Raw genomic sequence first — 21,118 nt, forward strand, 5'->3', positions numbered from 1 at the left:
CATAGAGGCCGAATGACACCTTTTCCTCTGGTACTAATGACACAGGAGATGGGACCACACCTTCAGATTTTGCATCTTTACCTTCAAAAGAAGAATAATCCTTTTCAAAATTATCAGCTTTTCTCTTGATCCTAAGACAATTTTTTAATTATCATTATTTTTAAATGGGTAGCCTTGAAAATCTTTTAAAGTGGAACAAGGAGCTAAAATTTAGAAACTGTTTTACTTAATTTCCAGCTCTTCATTTATTTCTTTAATTAGAAAATAAGGAAAAATCACCCAGTCACAAAGCTTTGCCTGGAGAAAGAAATGGCAACCCACTCCAGTATTCTGGCCTGGGGAATCCCATGGACAGAGGAGCCTGGCAGGCTACAGTCCATGGGGTCTCAAGAGTTGCACATGACTTAGCGACTAAATAACATAAAGCTTTGCATCCCAAATTTTACTCTTAAAATATACTTAATATGCAGCACAACGTAAAGGAAGAAGAGTTCTAAGTATGACCAATGGAATTACAAAACACTTTCTCTTGGTTCCAAGGAACAAGTGAATGAGTGGAACATCTGTGAGCTCTGTAGCATTGGGTCTCCTCCCCAGTGAGAGCTCTCATATACGCCTCTCTTTATTCCTCTAGTAGACACAGCAGAGTAGTTCTGAAGAAGGTGACTTAGTGTGAACCTCTGCTTTCTCACTTAAAAGCTGCATGACCTATACATCTCTGCACCTCAGTTCCCTCATCTATACAACGTGGATGATAACAATAGTTCCTGAGTCCTGGTGTTTTGAGGAGACGAATGGATACTTGTGAGGGGCCCAGAACAGCTATGTCCTTCTTGGGTATCAATTTATTCAGCACATATTAAGTGCTTAGTCAGTGTTAGCTATTATTAGATATTATCTGAATCAAGAAACTAAGTGAAAGTAAAATTACATAGTCATAGTACTATTATCATTCATCGTATACTTGTCCCAAATCTACTTAAAACTTTGGCAGAATGAGAATGAGGGAAGGGAAGGTAGCATCTGGAAAGAGCACTACCAAAGAACTGAGCTTAACATCAGTGCTCTGATTCTAAATTCCTTTTGGAATAAAGGATAACAGGAGTGGACTGCAGGAATAAAGAGACGAGGCAAACTGATGCTAACTGGTCCAAGCTAAACAATGTTATGTGTGTGTTTGTCAGACTCTTCCTTCTTTCCTTTTCCCAAAGGACATACACTTTAAACAGCTTCGTGTAATAGGAGAAATGACAGAGAGAAGAAGGTTGGGGTTAGACTGTTAAAAGTACACACCCACATCTTGGAGCCAAGAAAAGAAACTGGAAAACTAGTGATCAGACATGAAGACAAGAAACAAGGATGGACGGGATGATTAGTGGAGGAGAGCATTCTGAATAGCAGAGAGGGGTCAAGTTTCATGCTGAACGCAGAGGAGAAGGCCCTTTTATTAGACAAACGTAATGTATAATCTTATCTACACGTATGCACTTATTCACACATTTATATCACAGGAGGTAAGTCTTACATGATTTTAAGAACAAAGAATAAGTTACTCACATGGCATACATACGGCCTGAAAGCTTCCCACGTAATTTGGTCCTAGTTCATAAATGGTAGTAACATTTGAAGGAGGTAATACTTCTTCTAGAAAGTGTGTAGGTCCCAGGCGCCAAACCAATGAAGCAATTTGGCGCTGGGCAGGCGGAGTACCAATGTAGGCATAGACTGTGCTAACCACTGGTGGGTTTGCAGAGCCTGAGCCCCCGGGAGTACTGTGAACATAATGAAGCTGTAAAGAAAAGGAAAGCAAATTTGTGAGAGTCAACCCCAAACACTGTCACTAGGAAAATAATCATTTTTCAAATGAAGATTTTCATTATCCAGGGCCATACAACTTTATAAATATACAAATGTTGTTGAGCTGCGCAAGATAAGAGCAGGCCAAGATTCTAGAAACGGATGCGCAAGATGGAAATTTGTAACTAAACTCTGTAATACAGATAAACCACCTAATGCTAGAAAGGGCAACAGACAAATATAGAGACACTACTACTCTCTGGTTTGCAAATGAAATTAATGATGCTGTTATGGAATTTTCAGGTTGATATAAAAAGAACTTTCCAACTATGGTTAGGCAGGCAGTCTTGCAATTAGTTATAACACTTGCAATGTGAGTGTGTTGAATAAAATTGCATTAAGAGTTTTATTATGAATGAGTAAAGTGCTATACAAATCTTAGAAAAATGAGTATTAAATAATTTGTGCCATTACTGCCATTCAGTCACTCCAACACTTTGTGACACCGTGGACTGCAGCATGCCTCCACCTTCTCCTAGAGTTTGCACAAACTCGTGTCCATTGAGTTGGTGATGCCATCTAACCATCTCATTCTCTGCCACCACCTGATCCTTTTGCACCTCAATCTTTCCCTGCATCAGGGTCTTTTCCAATGAGCTCCTCTTTGTATCATGTGGCCAAAGTATTAGAGCCTCAGTTCCAGTATCACGACTTGCAATGAATATTCCAGATTGATTTCCTTTAGGAATGACTGGTTTGATTCCTTTGATGTCCAAGGGACTCTCAAGAGTCTTCTCCAGCACTACAACTCAAAATCATCAATTCTTCGGTGCTCAGCCTTTTTTATGATCCAATTTTTACATCTGTATATGACTAATGGAAAAACCATAGCTTTGATTATACGGACGTTTGTCGGCAAAGTGATGTCTCTGCTTTTTAATACACTGTCTAGGTTTGTCATAGCTTTCCTTCTAAGGAGGAAGCGTCTTTTAATTTCAAGGCAGTAGTCACTGTCTGTAGTGATTCTGGAGTCCAAGGAAATAAAATCTGTCACTGCTCCCACTTTCCCCTCTTCTAACTGCCATGAAGTGATGGGACCGGATGCTATGATCTTAGGTTTTTGAATGCTGGGTTTCAAGCTAGCCTTTTCAGTCTTCTCTTTCTCCTTCATCAAAAGCCTCTTTAGTTCTTTACTTTCTCCATTAGAGTGGTATCATCAGCCTATATAAGGTTGTTGATATTTCTCCTGGCAATCTTGATTTCAGCTTGTGATTCACTCAGCTCAGCATTTCGCATGATGTACTCTGCATATAAGTTAAATAAGCAAGGTGACAATATATAGCTTTGCTGCACCCCTTTCCCAATTTTGAACCAGTCTGTTGTTACTAGTTCTGGTTCTCACTGTTGCTTCTTAACCCACATACAGGTTTCTAAGGAGCCAGGTGAGGTGGTCTCATAGTCCGATCTCTTTAAGACTTTTCCTCTTGTTGTGATCCACACAGTCAGATGTGAAGCAGAAGCAGATGTTTTTTTGGAACGCATTTCCTTTTTCTATGATTCAACAGATGTTGGCAATTTGATCTCTGGTTCCTCTGCTTTTCCTAAATCCAGCTTGTAGATTTGGGAGTTCTTGGTTCACATACTGCTGAAACCTATCTTGAAGAATTTTGAGCATAGCATGGGAAATGAGCACAATTATACAGTAGTTTCAACATTCTTTGGCATTGCCTTTCTTTGGGATTGGAATGAAAACTGACCTTTTCTAGTCCTATGGCCACTGTTGAGTTTTCCAAATTTGCTGACATGTTGAGTGTAACTAAAATGTTAAATGCTGTTAAAATACAGCATCATCTTTTATGATTTTAAATAGCTCAGTTGGAATTCTGTTACCTCACTAGCTTTGTTCATAGTAATGCTTCCTAAGGTCAACTTAACTTCCCATTCCAGGATGTCTGGCTCTAGGTGAGTGACTGCACCATCATGGTTATCCAGGTCATTAAGCCCTTTCTTTTATAGTTCGTCTGTGGACTCTTATCACCTTTTTATAATCTCTTCTGCTTGTGTTAGGTCCTTACCATTTCTGTCCTTTATCAAGCCCATCCTTGCATAAAATATTCCCTTGACGTCTCTTCGCCATGACCCATCTGTCTTGGGTGGCCCTGCATGGCATGGCTCATAGCTCCATTGAGTTATGCGAACCCCTTCTCCACGACAAGGCTGTGATCCATGAAGGGGGTTATAATTTATACACACAGTTTAATCTCAGTGAAAAATATATTTTTAGATTTGAAATTATACTACTGTTTACTGACAAGATGCTTAAACTGTCATTCAATTATTACAATAAACATATAATTATAGAGTGTAAGAGATCAGGAAATCAAGTAGCTTCTTACAGCACAGGCAGCTCTCCTCTGTTGACAAGTGTGTGCAACATTTCCATAGATTGTTTTGTCTTAACACTGTCCCAGCTTCAGATCACACCTATTATTCTGTGCATTAAAGAATAGTTCCTTGTGATGTTAAGAGTAGGAGTATGAAGACCAACATTTGACCTAAGGTTAGTTTCACAGGACTGTGACTTGATGATATCAATGTATCAGTAATAAATTTCCTACTTCACAATCCTACAAGTTAGACATTTTTATTTTCAATAATATTAATACTAAAAATAATGAAGAAGCAACCTTCTAAAGGATCTACAAGCCCATTTCAAATGCAATCCTGTATACGAAGAAAACATATGACTATTCCCAGAGTTGATTTCAGGATTTATCATGTTGAAACAATGTCACAGTAAAATATCATTAAGGAAGGAAATGTATTCAAAGGCGGCCCATTTCACTACTTTTTAAACTTCAATTCAGAAAAAGGCCAGATTCATCTTTGTTGCTTCTTTCAAGTGATATCTCTATAAAAATGGATACCATCTTTTCAAAGTTAAAGAACTTTAAGAGCTTGCTAAAATGGCACCCCACTCCAGTACTTTTGCCTGGAAAATCCCATGGACGGAGGAGCCTGGTAGGCTGCAGTCCGTGGGATCGCTAGAGTTGGACCTGACTGACCAACTTCACTTTCACTTTTCACTTTCATGCATTGGAGAAGGAAATGGCAACCCACTCCAGTGTTCTTGCCTGGAGAATCCCACGGACAGGAAGCCTGGTGGGCTGCCGCCTCTGGGGTCGCACAGAGTCGGACATGACTGAAGCAATGCAGCAGCAGCAGCAGCAAACACAGTTCGGTAGAAAGTAACATGCAAAATTCATCCTGACTTAAAAAAGGACCTTTGGATTCTTTACTGGTTACATCAACTCTGTTGCCTCTCTTCTGAAAACTGTAGTATAGCTATCGAGAGTAATGTGTATGCATTCATTCATTCAACAAACAATAAGGAAACACCCAATATTATTTTCAGGGACTAATCCTGTTGATCTGAAAACAAATATGAATAAAAACCATTCAAACTCTAAAGGAAAACGGAATCTACTGGACTGCACACAGTAGTAAAAATGAAGTGACAAAATAGTGTGTTCATTGTTTATTGAGGCATCTAGGGGCTTCCTCTCGGCTCAGCTGGTAAAGAACCCACTTGCCAATGCAGGAGATGAGGGTTCGATCCTCGGGTCGGGAAGATCCCCTGAAGAAGGAAATGGCAGCTGGCTCCAGTATTCTTGCCTGGGAAATCCCACAGAGGAGCCTGGCGGGCTACAGTCCAGAGGGTTGCAAAGAGTCAGACACAACTTAGCGACTGAATAACAAGAACAACAAATCTGGTTTCCAGCCATCCAACTGGTTTCTCTATGGTGAAAAAGCACTTTCCAATCCGGCAAGTGCTTGTCCTTCAGTGCTCTTGCACTGTCCTTGTCCTTCAGTGCTCAAGCACCGTGCTATTCACTAACACCTTCAGTACCTTGTAACACCTCCTTCCTTTCTAATAAAGTGACATGAATTAGCCTGCCACATGACTCTCACATGCTGTTTTAAATGGGCACTGAAGGACAACTTAAAATTAAGCCAGTATTTTAAAAAAATACGCTTGCAAACACACACATAAATGCTTTGCACACACCACTGAACTGTCTTGTAAGGTGGGTTTCTGAGCACGCTCACCTTCACAGTGCTGACAAGCTGGCCGTCGATGTAGAGGGTTGCAGTGCTGTTCTTCAGCATCCCTTTGCTCATCACCAGAACCAGGTGATGCCACTGTCCCTCAACGATCAGTTCTCCACAACGGAAGCGAGCACAGCATGGCAGAATCTCATAGAAAGAGGATTCTTCACTAAAATCATCAACTGAAGGAGGAGGGGGAAGAAATTGAAAACTCATCATCATCCTCATTCTACAGTTATTCACATTGAGACTTCCACTCTGTTGGGCTAACATCTTGCTGTTGTGCAGTCACTAAGTTGCATCTGACTCCTGCGACCCTGTGGTCTGTCTCCTGCCAGGCTCTTCTGTCCATGGGATTTCCCAGGCAGGAACACTGGAGATGGTTGCATTTCCTTCTCCAGGGGGGTCTTCCTGACCCAGGGATTGAACCCATGTCTTCTGCGTCGGCAGGCGGATTCTTTACCACTGAGTCACCCGGGAAGCCCAGACTATTATGATGATGATGTAAATAAAAATACCTTATTCATTGAATAACTTAACTGTAGTAAAAAGTAAAACCTGGGACATATTTCGCTCATTTCTGCTCAAGATGCACGGTCATAATCAAAGTTATGATAACTAATGAAATGAAAAATAAATAGACTGTAAAATAAATTTACGACAGACAAAAAAAGAGATTAGTTGAATACTACCCATTATGGTCTGTTATAAAACATCTTTTAAAATCATAGTTTAACATGCATTCAATTATAGACTTAGAAAAATAAAAAAGAAAATTAAACAGTTTATTTTTGCTTTATGCTCTGTTCAGTGATACAAGGGGGGCAACTATTTGTTCTTACTTTGTAGTTGTACAGCCTTGACCTTTAGCTGACGACTGTTGGTAACAAAGTGATTTGTGGAGTGGAAAATTTTTTCTTTTTTAATTGGAAAGATATTTTCTTTCGCTCTGGGGATCTGCTAACATTTGCAATCATTTCTTGACTCTAATCTGGCTTGCCTCTGCTACTGAGTATGTTGCCATATCATGCCAGGATATAACACGTTAAGTACTAACTTAATGCTAAAATAGTTAAAATTAATTTATCTTTTATAAGAATTCAAAAGAAGATGGGACAGCAGCAGAAATCCAGATGTTAAAAACTCATTCCTCCCCACAACCCAAGAAAACTTTTTAAAAAAGAGCTAATCTTAACCATTTACTTTAATGTAGACCCAGTGGTTTTCAGGACAAACTCATATAATATACCAACAATTAAAAGTTTGTATTATTTTAAGAAACAAGCACAAATAAAACATCATACTTTTGGAATCTTAAAATATTTTCATACACTGAAAAGCCAAGATTTTATTTTTAAATGATGATTCAGAGTATACATCTACTGATGGGCCTAGCGTCATGGACTAAGGGATGCAAAAGAAAAGATAAGAGGTAGGGGTGAAACCAAGAACTCTTCCCTCTCCCTTCCTGGTTAATAGACTGAATCCTCTTGAGAGCTGTAGAAGATGAAAAATTTTTCTGAGAGTTTCACATTCTGACTCAGGCTTAAACTAAGATATACCCAGCATTCAGTGGCATTTCAGGATATTTAGTGAGCCAACTGGTTCTGACAACTTTAAGTTACCTAGGCATCTTAATGAGCTGTAGCTGATCAGAGGATAGATGCTTATAAAAGTAATATTGTTAATATTACTAATGTATATGTTACTACAATTTCCAATGATATATTAACTACTGTAGTCTTATAAATTATATTCAGTGAATGATATAGTTAGAAAACATTTTTTATTGAAATATCCCCAATCCAAACTTTTCTATTAAATTCTAACCTCTTTCCAAATTCTCCATTATTATTCACTTAATTCATTATTCCCTTTTCAATTTTTAGGTAGTAGGGTCCAGATTACAAAAATACAAGTATCATGAGTGGGAACTTAAGACTTCTGGGAGGGTAAATGGACAACAACAAAATAAAAATTACAATCTATGAAGTCCAGGTAAGTGGTAAAGAATATAAACAAAGGCTATGACAGTGGGCATAGGGAGGAAAGGAAAATTCAAGGAACATTAAGGAGCGACAGTACAGCAAGACTGAGTAGAAAGGGGGGTAGCTTCCCAGCTGAAGTTTCAAGGATGATTTGAGGTATCTAGATAGGATAGCTTGCTCCTTGGAAGGAAAGCTATGACAAACCTAGACAAGATATTAAAAAGCAAAGACATCAGTCTGCTGACAAAAGTCCATATAGTCAAAGCTATGGTTTTTCCAGTAGTCATGCATAGCTGTGTGACTTGGACCATAAAGAAAGCTGAGCGCCAAAGAATTGATGCTTTCAAACTGTGGTGCTGGAGAAGACTCTTTGAGAGTCCCTTGGACAGCAAGGAGATCAAACCAATCAATCCTAAAGGAAATCAACCCTGAATATTCATTGGAAGGACTGATGCTGAAGCTCCAACACTTTGGCCACCTGATGCAAAGAGATGACTCACTGGAGAAGACCCTGATGCAAGGAAAGATTGAGGGCAGAAGAGGAGAGGAGAGCAGAGGATGAGATGGTTGGATGGCATCACCAATTCAATGGACATGAGTCTGAGCAAACTCCAGGAGATAGAGGAGAGGAAGCCTGGTGTGCTGCAGTCCATGGGGTTGCAAAGAGTCTGACACAACCAGCGACTGAACAACAACAGAAGACGGGATAACTGCTAGTGAGGGTGCTATTCACTAAGACAGGAGCACAGAAGGAAATGCAGATTTTAAGAACAAGTATTTCTGTTGACTTTTATTCACATTAAGACATCTAGCGTGCAGTGAACATATGAGGACAAAGCCTGGGACACAAATTAAAAAATTTTAACTTCACAGTGTCCCTGAGGTTACAAAGACATAATGCTAACAGAAAATTGATGTTTTCTCATGAAAAGCTGGTTGAGTACAAAGACTAAACACAAAAGCTTGAAGACTATGAATTTTAAGAGGAAGATGGAAGAGAAAGCTGTTGAAGGAAATTTCGAGAGAGGTCAGAGACATAGTGAAAGCACAGAGGGAGTAGGTATCTCAAGACTGGAGGTAGTCTTAATTAGGAAGAAAATAGAAACAGAATCAAATGCCACAAAATGGGCAAATAAAGGATTTTAAAGCAGTTCCTGTATTGATACCTAACTCTGTGCTGATCGTGGTTAAGAATCCTAAGACAAGAAGCCTTACTATCCAACTGATGAGTTAATATTCATATTCAATTAATAAGTGAATAGTGACTACAGGTGAAGCAATATATGCTATTATTTTATTTAATTAGTTAAAAGACAAAATTAGATGATAAAAAAGAGGTATGTTTATATACAAATGCTTATATTCAGAGCAAAGAAAATTCAGTGAACTGATATTTCTATATTATTTTACTTGTATCTTTTAGGAAGATCTTCATGAATACCTTGAGTTTGAAGTCAACAATGTAATGGTATGGCATGTTGGAGGGAATTAAGAGAATTAGGATTATTAAATGGTCAGTATTAAGCCTTGAAGGTTAGCAGTGAATAAAGTAATTAAAATGTTATTGTGTCTAGCACAGAGTGGCACATATGGTGGGCAGGTGCTCAATGAATATTCATTAGTCAAGCAGAATTCACAGCCAATGGAAATCCTTACTAAAATGTATTAAACAAGCATCCTGCTTTCCTAGCAAAAGCTGTGATTTCTTGGCGAGCAGAGATGAATCCTTATTTTAGGACCTCTCTCCACTGTTTTCTATCTAAGTCTCTTTTGAAAGTGAAAGTGTCCTGAAATTTCACCAGTAAACAATCTTCAAGCTATCATATAACCTATTCTATTCTATAATAATTTAAATGAGAGAAGAATTACCACTGGACCTCAAAACTGAATATTACAATGAAGTTTGGTACTCTTAATAACTGCCAGGAATCAAAAAGAAAAAGGCAGATACTGACCATAATTTTGGAGTAGTTCCTCTTTGGTGGAGACAATCAGAGACCGATCTTTTGCAGAGAGAACTATGGCAAGGCATACATAATGGTGCTCAGAAGAATTTGCTCGGCGAACAACAGTAAGGAGTCTGACTGGGTGGTTACTGGGAGGAGAACTAAAATGTTCAATGCAAAACCAGCTGGAGTAGCTTAAGCCAGATGGAGGAGGGAAGAATCGTTCACCTAAAGTGAAAATAGAAAAATAACAATGAGAGAGTTTGTGTTGACTCATATTTGTATTTGAAAAAGGTGCCAGAAAAAGCAAAATCTCTAAATAATACATAGTCTGCTGGAAAAAAAAAAAGAATCTCATAAGGAGAGAAAGTAATACTTACCAGAACCAATACCGCTGACCACGGCCCCATCGATAAGACCTGTTGTGACAGCATTGTTTGTAGGGGCATTATGAGGGGCCAGACTGGGCAGGAACAGGCAGCTATTAAGTAAAAGATAAAGTACATTTTAGAGGGCAATTGTTTTCTTCTCTTATTGCTATGTACTTACCACAGTGAAACAAACTACCATTATTTAAGGGTAATCAGAGATAAGAGATTATGGAATAAGTCTGGATGCCTAACAAAGTCCTTCCCTTCTTTTAATTATGAGAATATCAAAAGACATTTTAAATTAAAAAAAATCACATATAATTTGCACATGGTAAAATGCATCAATGTATAACCCTGTTCAAGATACTGGAACAATTTCATCATCATATTTATAGACAAAGTCCCTTGTGGCCCTTCCTGGTGAGTCACTCTCCTCTGCTAACACTGTTCTGATTAGTTTCGCCCAGTCCCAAATGTGTTTTAATTCACTGTCTGATAATAATACACAACAATGTTCTTAAAACACAATTTACGTATAAGAATCCCTCAAAAAACTAGCACAGATATAGATCTTTTAGTATTTATATCCATTTTGAGGCTAAGTGACTTATAAATATGCTCTTCTAGATTTGCTTTAGATTTCTTTTTTAAAAATGATTAATATATTTTATTCAAGAAATTATAAGCAGAGGAGTGTCTCTATTTTTTTTTTTTTTTTCTTTTTGGCCTCGCAACTTGCAGGATTCTCAGTTGCCCAACCAGGAACTGAACCTGGGCCAGCATAGTGAAAACCAGAATCCTAACGACTAGGCCACCAAGGAACCCCTCCTAGACTCTATTGCTACTTCTACTACTATAGTTTTTTTCTGCCACTTGCAAGTATTTACTCATTTAATGTGATAGTAACTGAATACATATAATGTGTAAGCTAGTAAGTTAGGTCATTTGAGGGAAAAAAACGATGACAAAACCTTTTAATTTTATGTTATCTGTAACTTTATTGTACTAAATCAGGTGTTGATAAACATTTTCTTGAGCAGGCCTGATCATGAATATTTTATGCTTTGCAGACTAGATAGTCTCTATCACAATTTTGTACTCCAACATGAAAATATTATAAATAATGTATATACATAAATGAATGTGGCTGTGTTAAAATGAAACATAATTTACAAAAAAAGAAAGAATTTTCAAAAACAGATTTGGACTGTGGACCTTAAACTGCTGATTCCCATACCATACCAACTTATTTAGCATAATAATTGAAAATAATAAATCTAAAAACTTTAAAATAACATACTCAAGAACTCAATTATTTGAAAATATATAGCTGTATTGTATCATTTGAAACTCAATGACTGAAACTCAATCATTTGAAAATATACTGTATTGTACTTGAGTAAATTTAAAACCAAAGGTCTATTTGTCAAAGGCAAGACTGAGGCATAAAATAATATAAGGTTTGGCTACCTTGCAAATTTCTTACCCAAATCCTTCAAGGGATGTGTCAAATTCAACAAAAGCTGGAGTAACTGATGACCCATGAAGTCTGATGTCATGTGGGGTTGTCATGGAGACCAGACATTTCACTCTGGTTAGGGGTACAGTACTTCCTTCTGCAGATTTCACTAGGCTCTTGCTTATCCGGTAATGGTTATCTTCATGTAAGCTGAAAACATTATCAGAACCCAGACCTTCCATGGATGTGATCATACTGCCTGTAAGTCAAAGAAAATCTCTTGGGAAGAATATCACTCAGATTTCTAAAACAATGACTTTAACAAGACTGATTAATTTTTAAATACTATTCTTTCAGTTTCAACCTACACAATAATTTACTTTTAAAGTCTAAAGTTTTAATTTCATTTATGTTCATTTTAAAACTTAAATATCATCATTTTTTACTTTGTTATTTATTACTAATGCAATAAAAACACTGCAGAAATGTTGGCAACTACAGAGTACAAGTATAAATCAGATAGAAAAAGAATAAAAATCACCAATGATCACTATCTAAGCCACAGGTACAGTAAAATTATAAACTACAATTAATGATGTTCATAGAAACCAGATTATACTTTTATTCCACAAAGTTATTTATCTTTGAGAAGAAAATATTTGAGAAGCATTATAAAGGAAACAGTTCATTTTTCTTATTAAAAAAAATTCAGACATTAATAGCAGAAACTTGCTCCTCCCATTTTCTCCCCATTTTTAATTCTTCTAACTATTAAACATGTGATCACAAAAATACCTGAATTGAAAAATCCCTATATGCATGCAAATGGTAAACAATTTCAAGAACAAAAAAATAAATTTTATACAAGCTGTTCTATTCTTTTAGGAATACATCAGAAATGTCATGGAGAAAATATTCCCTCTCAAGATGAACCCTATGAATTTACCTGTTTCCCTCTTAAGTGTGCTAACCATTCAGGCAACCATAAACACCTTTCAGTATTCTCTTAGAGAAAGGAACTGTATTTGTCAGTTCTAAGGAACTATGCAAAGTACAAAAACAACAAAAAATATATATACATGCAGAGGATGTATATTAACTAATAAGAAAAACTGAAATACTCGTCTTCCAATAAAACTGTGTTCAAACTTGAAAGATCTTCAGGTTTCCAGAACACAGTATTTGCTCATCACTGATAAACCACAGGAAATATTAAGGTTGAAATAATGGTTAAAGGCTGTTCAGTCTCTTTGATTCTCACCTGAAAAAAGGGGTGAACTACATCCTTTAAGAATGGGCATTCTAATTTAAAAAAAGAAAAAGAGGAAAAAAAGGGGCATTCTACTCTTCTAAGTTTTATTCTTTCCTGCTTCACTAGTAATGGTCACTTCAATTCATCAACACAGAGCCTTAACTATGGCTAATAGTCAGACAAAATAAACTGTAATATTAAAACCCAACAAATTACAGAATTAATGCTGGGAGGAAATCCAGGGCAACTGAGCTCTCTAGTGAGAACATTGTCCCCAGAGCTCGTGCGTGGATGGAATCTGGTGCTTTTCCATGGTCCATGATGGACAGGTAGGCAGCTCCTACATTCTGCTAACACACCCTCCCATCATCCTTCTATCAAAAACTTCTATTCCTTGGAGTTTCCTCATTAGCAATCCTATCACAGCCCTCTCTGTGAAACTGTCAGGTTTTTTTTTAAGTATATTTTTATAAAAAAAAATTTTTTTAAATTCTTTATTGAATTTGTTACAATATTGTTTCTGTTGTTTACATTCTGGTTTTTTGGCCATGAGGTATGAGGGATCTTAGCTCCCACATCAGGGACTGAACCTGCACCCCCAGCACTGGAAGGCGAAGTCTCAACAACTGGACTACCAGGGAAGTCCCCCATCTACTACTGTTGGCATTTCACTCCCCCTTCTTTCCTGTACTAACTCTTGCCAGCGTACTGGGGGATGTCAACCTAACACCCCACTTCTATGATCACCTTTCCTCCAATGAGCTTTGCCTCTGCTTCACTCCAGAGCCAAAATTTGGGCACAGTCCTCTTCCTTGCTCGTCTCACTGCTCCAGTTTTGATTGCTATTATCCTATCTCCTTCTTTCAGTTCTCCCATTCTTATCCTCTCACTACATTTGCTCTTCAGCCATGCCACTCTTCTCCCTCCCAGTGATCCGCTCCTCTTCTCCCAGCCTTGCACTAGCTTTTTCCTCTATCTATCCCATTCTCCTCAACTATTGTTATTAGCATTTAAAATTTCCCATTCTTCATGTCCTCCTGCACCAATTGTCTTGCAAAGCCTCAGTCTTTTAATAGTCCAGTCAACCACGCTGGTTCAGGCAGCAAAAGTTAATTGAGAAAGGCAGAGAAATTGTGGATCCTCTGAGAAAGAGGCAATCCCCTTTCCAAACCAAGGATTATTCTTTACATAGTTCTCATCTTCTCTGGATCTTGCTTACATTAATGCTTCCCCCGCCATCCCTATCAACTGCTTCTCCAGTCAATCAATGAGATTTATGTTTTTCTATTTAAATAACAATGAACAAAACCCAACAAACCCTTTTATTCCATAGTCGAACTTCTCTTGAAATACTATTCATCCTCTACAGGATTTTCATTTATAAGATAAACCCAGAAAAGGGAATTTCAAAAGTCAACTTACTTCTCATCTCTGGCTCAAAACTCAGTGAACTTGGTTTGTGGACCCTATATTGTTTTAGCAGTTTTTTGTCCCAGGCACCACAATTTAATGGACTTGCCAAACGCAAAAACTCCCTAAAGAGGAGACAAAGCAAAGTTGTTCCTTGATTGAGAACATTATATAATTCATAAACTAAGCACACAAAAAAGTGATTTAATGAATTATAACAAACCAAAAATGCTAAAGCAATCCAAACAGTTTTATAATACACAATGTTAATTTTATGTTTTAACCACAAACCATTGAAAAGAGCACAAAATATTGTGACAAGTTAGAAAATGAAAACCGAAGAGCATGTTCTCCTGGAATACGATACAAATCACATTTGTGATACAAATATAGTGAAATGTTACGGGATTATACAAATAGAAGCCCTTTATACCTAGTCATTTATAGCATCGTGTAAAAGGAAAAAAATAAAATAAAAAAGACTTTTTTGAATTTTCAAGTCCGTACAGCAATATACCCAAACATTTAGAAGTCAGGTACCCTTTGTCAGTTTTTCACAGAGAGCGCGCAATATAATTAGCTTGTAACTCATGGATTATTGACAGCTAGGTGTTTGTACCACCATGCAGCCTTCTCTTCTGATAATTCATTCACTGTGAAAACCAAGCCTGTCGAAATGCTTGGTTTCCATTGCTTACTCTGGTTATTTAAGCAGGCAATATAAGTTATTTAGTAAATACAAGTATTAGGTATGAGATACTCTCTCTCACTCACTCATTCACTCTCTCTACTTTTAAAGTTGCAGATCACCAAAAAGAATCAGGGGAAATCTCCATGCTGCTTTCAAAACTTTAGGTCTCTGAATACATCCATAATGTGATGGTCAAAGTAAGCACAGACCGTCTCAGTAGTGTAATTAGTGTAATAATGAACTGTACACATTAGTTAGTGTAATAAGGACTACCACACTGCCTGGTACAATACTGTTTAACCTGCAAAGGTTTTTCTTAATCCACCATTAGTGTGGGGTTAGTTAAAAAATATTAATTACAAATAGAGTTCAACCATTTTTAAGAAAGTTTTAAAAGTTTATGAAAAAGAGGTAATTTTACAGCAGAAAAAAATTATTTTATAAAGAGAGCAACTAATATTCTTAAAGTGATAAGATATATCAGTGTATTTTTTTTAAGGTGGGACAAATTGATTTACACATTAAATATGTTTGGTTAAGTAACTTAAAGGAAAGTCTTTTTTTTTAATGTTTTATCTGTAAAACACAGATGAAAATAACTTTTTTATATTAAAAAAGTTATTCAAATATACCTATTTCTTGAATGGCTAAATTATGCAAGGTACATTCATATCATGGAACACAACTCAGCAACAGAAAGAAACTCTTGATATACAACAATTTAGATGCATCTCAAAGGCACTGTAATAAGCAGAAAAAGCTCATCACAAAAGGTCATAAACTGTATGATTTAACTTATGTAACGTTTTCAAGGTGACAAAATTATGAAGCTGAAGAACAGATTAGTGGTTTCTAGGGATTAGAGATGGCGGGAGTTAAGGAAGTGAATATGATAATATAGGGGTAGCACTGGGGAGAGCCTTGTGACATCTTAATTGTTGTTGTTTAAACAACTAAACTGTTGTTGTTTAGTCACTTAGTTGTGTCCAACTCTGTGACTCTATGGGCTGTAGCCTATTAGGCTCCTCTGTCCATGGGATTTCAGGCAGGAATACTGGAGCAGGTTGCCATGCCCTCCTCCAGGTGATTTCCCAACCCGGGGATCAAACCCATGCCCCCTGTATTGGCAGGGAGATTCTTTACCACTGCCACACAGGAAGCCCTAATTGTGTGATGATTACAGCAATCTGACCCAAGTGATAAGTAGCAGGGAACTACAGTGTACATGGATACATAGTACCAATGTCAGTTTCTTGGTTTTGATGCTGCACTGTAGTTACATAATATGTCACCACTGCGGGAAACTGGGGGATGGACAACAGAACCTCTCTTCACAACTTCCTCTGAATCTGTAATGATTTTAAAATTTAAAAAGTGTTTCTTAAAAGAGTTCATAAAGTGTTCATAACTATCAAGTAAATGCAAGTCATATAAATATAACATGACTTCATTTTTAAAGCATGGTGAGTTTGCTGGATTCTAGGAGGAGAAACGGCCAACAACAAACACATCACTTTTACTAATAACTAGACTTATCTGTTTCTATATTTTGAGCATTTTGCCCATTTTGGTGGTGGTCTGGTTTTGCCCACAGGTAACTGAATATATGTTTATAAAGCAGGAACTCTTGACTACAAAGACTCTGCAAACGGCCATCACTCATGGCGGCTTATCTGAACGTGAAGAGGAGAGGGCACTGACCTGAGCACCATGGGCTCCAGGGCTTGAGAGGCTAATCGCTCGAACATGCGCTGCAGGGGTGGGTGCAGCGAGTGGTCCTCGTCAGCCAGAGCGGCACTGCACCGCTGCAGCAGTCGTGCATGGAGACCAGCTTCACACATGACCTGCTGGTTTCTTTCCGTGTGCACCAGGGATTGTAAAATATTGGCCACGGCAAGTTGAAGGTCCAAGGCATGCTGGAGTTAACAAAGAAATCCGTGACACCAGGGCATTCTTAATAAGATAGGTGATAGTTCTCTCCCTTTAAAATGTGAAGCACACCTTTCAATATGAGGTGTCTCTAGACACTTCAAATTACATTTAGATGAATTAAGTAGCTGGCATAGAGGCACAAAATAATCCCGCAACAGGACTAAGGAAATATTTCCAATCTTCATTTTCTTAGAAGCATATCCAGCATCCAGCTAGACTCCATTCTCTTTCAAGTCCATCATATTACATGACTATATACAAGTAACAGTATTTTTGTCTAAAGTCTTTTTCATGGTAGGTAAATAATCACATTAAAAGCCTATAGTTAACATTCGTGACACTTTAGGCCTTAGAGACCATACAGCATTTTAACAAAACTGGTCAACCAAACTCTAGTTCATCCAAAATCTAGTGCTACAACTAAAAATACATCAACAGCCTGAAAATGGTATCTTCAGTTATTTCTCTCCTGGTCTTATTAACAATTATCACTGCTGAGCAGGATTTACAAGGAGAAACAGAATTATTTTAGCACTAGAAGTAATCCTCTTGCATTTTAACAAACAGGGGTGGTCCTAAGACGGCGGAGGAATAGTACGGGGAGACCACTTTTCCCCCCACAAATCCATCCAAAGAACATTTGAATGCAGAGCAAACTCCACAAAACAACTTCTGAATGCTGGCAGAGGACATCAGGCACCCAGAAAAGCAGTCCATTGTCTTCGAAAGGAGGTAGGACAAAATATAAAAGATACAAAGAAAGACAAAAGAGTTAGGGATGATCTGTCCCCGGAAGGGAGTCTTAATAGAGGAGAAGTTTCCAAACACCAGGAAATCCTCTCACCGGTGGGTCTGGGGGAAGTTTTCGAATCTTGGAGACCAACATAACCGGGAGGAAAAATAAATAAATAAAACCCACAGATTACGTGCATAAAGGCAACTCCCAGCAGAGAAGTACCCCAGACGCTTGCATCTACCACCAGCAAGTAGAGGTGAACGGAGAGGAGCGGGCGGCACTGCTTAGGGTAAGGACCGGGCCTGAATGCCCTGAGGGCAATCTGAGGGAGCTAAGGTGAGATAGCAACCTAACTTGGGGGATAGCCAGAGAGAAAGAAAGAAAAAAAAAAAGAGAGAGAGAGAGAGAGAACTATCTCCTGAGCCCTAACCTAAGGCACTGCTAGCCTGCTCACAGAACAAAGGACTGAGCGAATACCAGAGAAGAGCTAGCCGGCTGCGGACCGGCGGCCCATTCCCCGCCAGAGGCAGGGGTCAGGCGGGTGCCAGCCAGAGCGAGAAAGGGGCAAACTCAGTCCCAGAGAGGGCATCCTCTACCAAACTGCAAACAGGCTTCCAGTTTCTAATCAAAGACTTCCTGAGATTCTGGACGGTTGACATCTGCCGGGAGGGTCGCAGCCAGAGATCAGCTCCCCAAAGACACACATGGCACACGGGAGACAGGTGTGCCCGGAAACCAAGGCTGGTACCAGGTACGGCACAAAACGCAGGCCCAACCGAGTCTGCGCCTTTGTGGAGTACTGGAGAACTTGAACCTGAGCGGCTTAGACCTGGGAAGTGCAACCCTGGGCGTGCTCCCTGCATAGCAACCTGCAGCCTGAGCAGTATAGACTGGGAAAGCACACATGCTGTGAACAGGGGCAGATCCAAGTGTGGCCGAGACACTGCGAACACTCCCCACACGCGCCAGTGATATTTGTTTGCAGTGTTCCTCCCTCCCCACAGCACGACTGAACAAGTGAGCCTAAACAAGAGACCACCTTCGCCCCCTTGTGTCAGGGCGGAAGTTAGATAGACACTGAAGAGACCCGCAAACAGAAGCAGCCAAATATACAGAGGGAACCGCTTTGCAAGTGACAGGTGCAACAGATGAAAATCCCTGTAGTTAACACTGACTACACTAGAAGGGGCCTATAGATATTGAGAAGTATAAGCTATAACAAGGAACTATCTGAAACTGAACTGACCCCACACTGCCCACAACAGCTCCAGAGAAATTCCTAGATATATTTTTACTATTATCATTTTTTTGTTAATTAAAAAAATTTTTTTTCTTTTTTTAAGTCCTCTATTACTCCTTTAATTTTCATTTTTATAACCTACTATTACCTTGCAAAAAAAAACCACACTATTTTTAAAGCAAACTTTATATATATTTCTTATACTTTTTATGATAGGTTTTTTTTTTAATATTCTATTTTTGAGAGTCTAACCTCTAGATTTTTAATCTTTGCTTTATAGTACTTGTTATCAGTTTTGTACATTTAAGAATCCAATCTTCATTACCCATTTTACTTAGGAGTGTGATTACTGGCTTGATTACTCTCTCCCCATTTTGACTCTCCTTTTTCTCCCCCAGGTCACCAATATCTCCTCCCTTCCCCTTCTCTTATCAACCCAACTCTGTGAATCTCTGTGGGTGTTCTGGGCTGCAGAGAACACTTAGGAAACAGAGCACTGCCTAGATCTGTCTCTCTCCTTTTGATTCCCCTTTTTCTCCTCCTTCTCACCTCTCTTTCCTTCCTCCCTCTTCTCTTCTCTGTGTAACTCCATGAACCTCTCTGAGGGTTCCAGACTGTAGAGAGCACATAGGGAATTGTTTACTGGCTAGCTTGCTCTCTCCCCTTTTGATTCCCCCTCTTCTCTTCCTGGTCGCCTCTATCTCCCTCCTCCCTCTTCTCTTCTCCATGTAATTCTGTGAACCTCTCTGGGTGTCCCTCACTGTGGAGAATCTTTTCACCATTAACCTAGAAGTTTTAGTATCAGTGCTGTATGGATGGAGAAGTCCTCAGGCTACTGTAAGAATAAGACTGAAAACCAGAAGCAGGAGGCTTAAGCCCCAAACCTGAGAACACCAGAGAACTCCTGACTCCAGGGAACATTGATAAGAGATCATCCAAAAGCCTCCATACCTACACTGAAACCAAGTACCACCCAAGAGCCAATAAGTTCCAGAGCAAGACATACCATGCAAATTCTCCAGCAATGCAGGAACATAGCCCTGAGCTTCAATGTACAGGATGCCCAAAGTCACAACAAACCCACAGACATCTCAAAACTCACTACTGGACACTTCATTGCACTCCAGAGAGAAGAAATCCATCTCCACCCACCAGAACACGGAGGCAAGCTTCCCTAACCAGGAAACCTTGACAAGCCACTTGTCCAACCCCACCCACAGGGAGGAACCTCCACAATAAAGAGGAACCACAAACTGCCAGAATACAGAAAGGCTACCTCAAACACAGCAATCTAAATAAGATGAAAAGGCAGAGAAATACTCAGCAGGTAAAGGAACATAATAAATGCCCACCCAACCAAACAAAAGAGGAGAAGATAGGGAGTCTACCTGAAAAAGAATCTAGAATAATGATAATAAAAATGATCCAAAATCTTGAAAACAAAATGGAGTTACAGATAAATAGCCTGGAGACAAGGATTGAGAAGATGCAAGAAATGTTTAACAAGGACCTAGAAGAAATAAAAGAGAGTCAATTAATAATGAATAATTCAATAAATGAGATAAAAAACACTCTGGAGGGAACCAACAGTAGAATAATGGAGGAAGAAGATAGGATAAATGAGGTAGAAGATAGAATGGTAGAAATAAATGAAGCAGAGAGGAAAAAAGAAAAAAGAATTAGAAGAAATGAGGACAACCTCAGGGACCTCTGGGACAATGTGAAATGCCCCAACATTCAAATCATAGGAGTCCCAGAAGAAGAAGACAAAAAGAAAGGCCATGAGAAAATATTTGAGGAGATAATAGTTGAAAACTTCCCTAAAATGGGGAAGGAAATAATCACCCAAGTCCAAGAAACCCAGAGAGTCCCAAATAGGATAAACCCAAGACGAAACATCCCAAGACACATATTAATCAAATGAACAAAGATCAAACACAAAGAACAAGTATTAAAAGCAGCAAGGAAAAAACAACAAATAACACACAAGGGGATTCCCATAAGGATAACAGCTGATCTTTCAATAGAAACTCTTCAGGCCAGAAGGGAATGGCAGGACATACTTAAAGTGATGAAAGAGAAAAACCTACAACCCAGATTACTGTACCCAGAAAGGATCTCACTCAGATATGAAGGAGAATTCAAAAGCTTTACAGACAAGCATTTTAATAAACAAACTGTACTCT

The 21,118-nt window shown here is 38.6% G+C and overlaps 1 protein-coding gene across 1 annotated transcript in view; it reads right to left on the reverse strand.

Annotated features, from left to right (window-relative positions):
- WDFY3 (WD repeat and FYVE domain containing 3) overlaps positions 1-21,118 on the reverse strand; it is a 259,636-nt gene that overhangs the window by 105,666 nt on the left and 132,852 nt on the right. Inside the window, exons 15-22 of the mRNA XM_010845983.1 lie at positions 16,726-16,940; positions 14,346-14,458; positions 11,699-11,930; positions 10,222-10,322; positions 9,851-10,069; positions 5,908-6,089; positions 1,558-1,789; positions 4-81 (exon numbers count right to left, since the gene is read on the reverse strand). Coding sequence (XP_010844285.1) covers positions 4-81; positions 1,558-1,789; positions 5,908-6,089; positions 9,851-10,069; positions 10,222-10,322; positions 11,699-11,930; positions 14,346-14,458; positions 16,726-16,940 — 1,372 coding nt within the window. The remainder of the gene's footprint in view (positions 1-3; positions 82-1,557; positions 1,790-5,907; positions 6,090-9,850; positions 10,070-10,221; positions 10,323-11,698; positions 11,931-14,345; positions 14,459-16,725; positions 16,941-21,118) is intronic.

Source organism: Bison bison, unplaced genomic scaffold, assembly GCF_000754665.1.
Source record: "Bison bison bison isolate TAMUID 2011002044 unplaced genomic scaffold, Bison_UMD1.0 scf7180017864228, whole genome shotgun sequence".
NCBI classification, from domain to species: Eukaryota; Metazoa; Chordata; class Mammalia; order Artiodactyla; family Bovidae; genus Bison; species Bison bison.